Source organism: Anarrhichthys ocellatus, unplaced genomic scaffold, assembly GCF_004355925.1.
Source record: "Anarrhichthys ocellatus isolate YVR2014 unplaced genomic scaffold, GSC_Weel_1.0 scaffold4552, whole genome shotgun sequence".
NCBI classification, from domain to species: Eukaryota; Metazoa; Chordata; class Actinopteri; order Perciformes; family Anarhichadidae; genus Anarrhichthys; species Anarrhichthys ocellatus.
In genome coordinates this window covers 2,689-4,310 of record NW_022284526.1, presented here as the reverse complement: position 1 = coordinate 4,310, position 1,622 = coordinate 2,689, and the positions used below count along the sequence as shown (strand labels likewise).

Genomic DNA, 1,622 nt, shown 5'->3' with positions numbered 1-1,622 from the left:
GTGTGTCTCTGTGTGTGTGTGTGTGTGTCTCTGTATGTGTGTGTGTCTCTGTGTGTGTGTGTATGTGTGTGTGTCTGTGTGTGTGTGTCTCTGTGTGTGTGTGTATGTGTGCGTGTCTCTGTGTGTGCGTGTGTCTCTGTGTGTGTGTGTGTGTGTGTGTGTCTCTGTGTGTGTGTGTGTCTCTGTGTGTTGACGTTCTCTCTGCTCTCCCTCTGATGTCAGATTCTGGACTCGGAGCTGTTTGAACTCATGCAGCAGAATGGAGACTACACTCACTTCTACTTCTGTTACCGCTGGTTCCTGCTGGACTTCAAGAGAGGTGACCTCATCCTCTACCCTCGCTGACCCGTAGTTTCCACCTCATCGAGTTGAGTCTGCTTTAAAGCTGCGTTGAGTCATTTTGACTCGTGATCACAGTCGCACTAAAAAGGCATTCATGCTCAACGTGCTGTTCGTTGCATTATTCTCTGAAACACTAGAGGACGTACGAACAAAATACTAAAACTGTGAAGAATCAGAAAGAAACCAGTAAAACACAATAAACCATCTCATGTTCATGAACTACTTTATTACCTTTATACGAGCCCTGTAAAGAGAGAAGTCAAGTATTAAAAGTATGATGAAGAAACAAAGGTTGAATATCCTGTAAACTATTTGATTTGCTGCAAAATATTTACTCAAATGTAGATTTTTAAGACGTCCTGTTACTAAAACATCTAAAAACTATTTCATCTTCTTTATACAATCCTCAGACTTGTTTGTACTTAACTTTCTCCTTTACATTTCTGTGGGAAGTATTGTGCTTTTTAGTAGTTACTTGTTACTTTGCAGCTTCAGATTAGGGATAAAAAATATATTTAACATATGAATTATGTTGTATTATTATAGATTAAGCAACCTGATAGCATATTAGTTAAGATTATCCCCACCCTCACGAGATGCAACATCAAAGTGATTCTTTGCATTAAGAACTATAACTCCATTATTGGATATATATTATACTTGTGCACTTTTATACAAGTACTAAAGTGCATGACTTGTACTTGTATTGGAGTATTTCTGCACCACTGTATTGCTTCTTCAAAAACAGTGATCGTAGAGTCAATATGCTGTCTATAAACATTTGTTTTGTGTGTGCGTGTGCGTGTGTGTACAGAGCTTCTGTACGAGGATGTGTTTGCGGTGTGGGAGGTGATCTGGGTGGCTCCCAGGATTTCCTCGCAGCACTTTGTCCTCTTTCTGGCCTTGGCCCTGGTCACAGTGTACCGTGAGATCATCATGGACAACAACATGGACTTCACTGACATCATTAAGTTCTTCAATGGTAAGAAACAGGCTTGAATCTGCATATCCATCATTCTAAAGACTCCTGTGTGCTTTAACAAACGAGTTGAGACAATGTGTTGTCTGATGCTGATGCCTGTTCCAAACAACCGCACTGGAAGGTCTTCTCTCTAACAGTGTGTCTGATCCACAGAGATGGCTGAGCGTCACGATGTCCAGCATATCTTGAAGGTAGCACGTGAGCTAGTGCACAAAGTCCAGTCTCTGATGGACAACAAGTGACTATAGAGGGGGAGGAGGAGGAGGAGGAGGAGGAGGAGGAGGGGGGGGGGGGGGGG

General features: G+C 42.2%; 1 protein-coding gene across 1 annotated transcript; it reads left to right on the top strand.

Moving 5' to 3' along the window:
• Window positions 1-178: 178 nt before the first annotated feature.
• Window positions 179-1,615, top strand: LOC116379547 (small G protein signaling modulator 2-like). Its single transcript, XM_031841496.1, has 3 exons — window positions 179-319; window positions 1,157-1,324; window positions 1,478-1,615. The coding sequence occupies exons 1-3, from the start codon at window positions 250-252 to the stop codon at window positions 1,564-1,566; spliced, it is 327 nt and encodes a 108-aa protein (XP_031697356.1). The 5' UTR covers window positions 179-249; the 3' UTR covers window positions 1,567-1,615.
• Window positions 1,616-1,622: the final 7 nt, after the last annotated feature.

Bases quoted from the DNA above. Each gene is read 5' to 3' on its own strand.
- LOC116379547 (XM_031841496.1), top strand. From the start codon at position 250: ATGCAGCAGAATGGAGACTACACTCACTTCTACTTCTGTTACCGCTGG. The intron at 320-1,156 runs GTGACCTCATCC...GTGTGTGTACAG, and splicing joins CCTGCTGGACTTCAAGAGAG to AGCTTCTGTACGAGGATGTG. The intron at 1,325-1,477 runs GTAAGAAACAGG...TCTGATCCACAG, and splicing joins CATCATTAAGTTCTTCAATG to AGATGGCTGAGCGTCACGAT.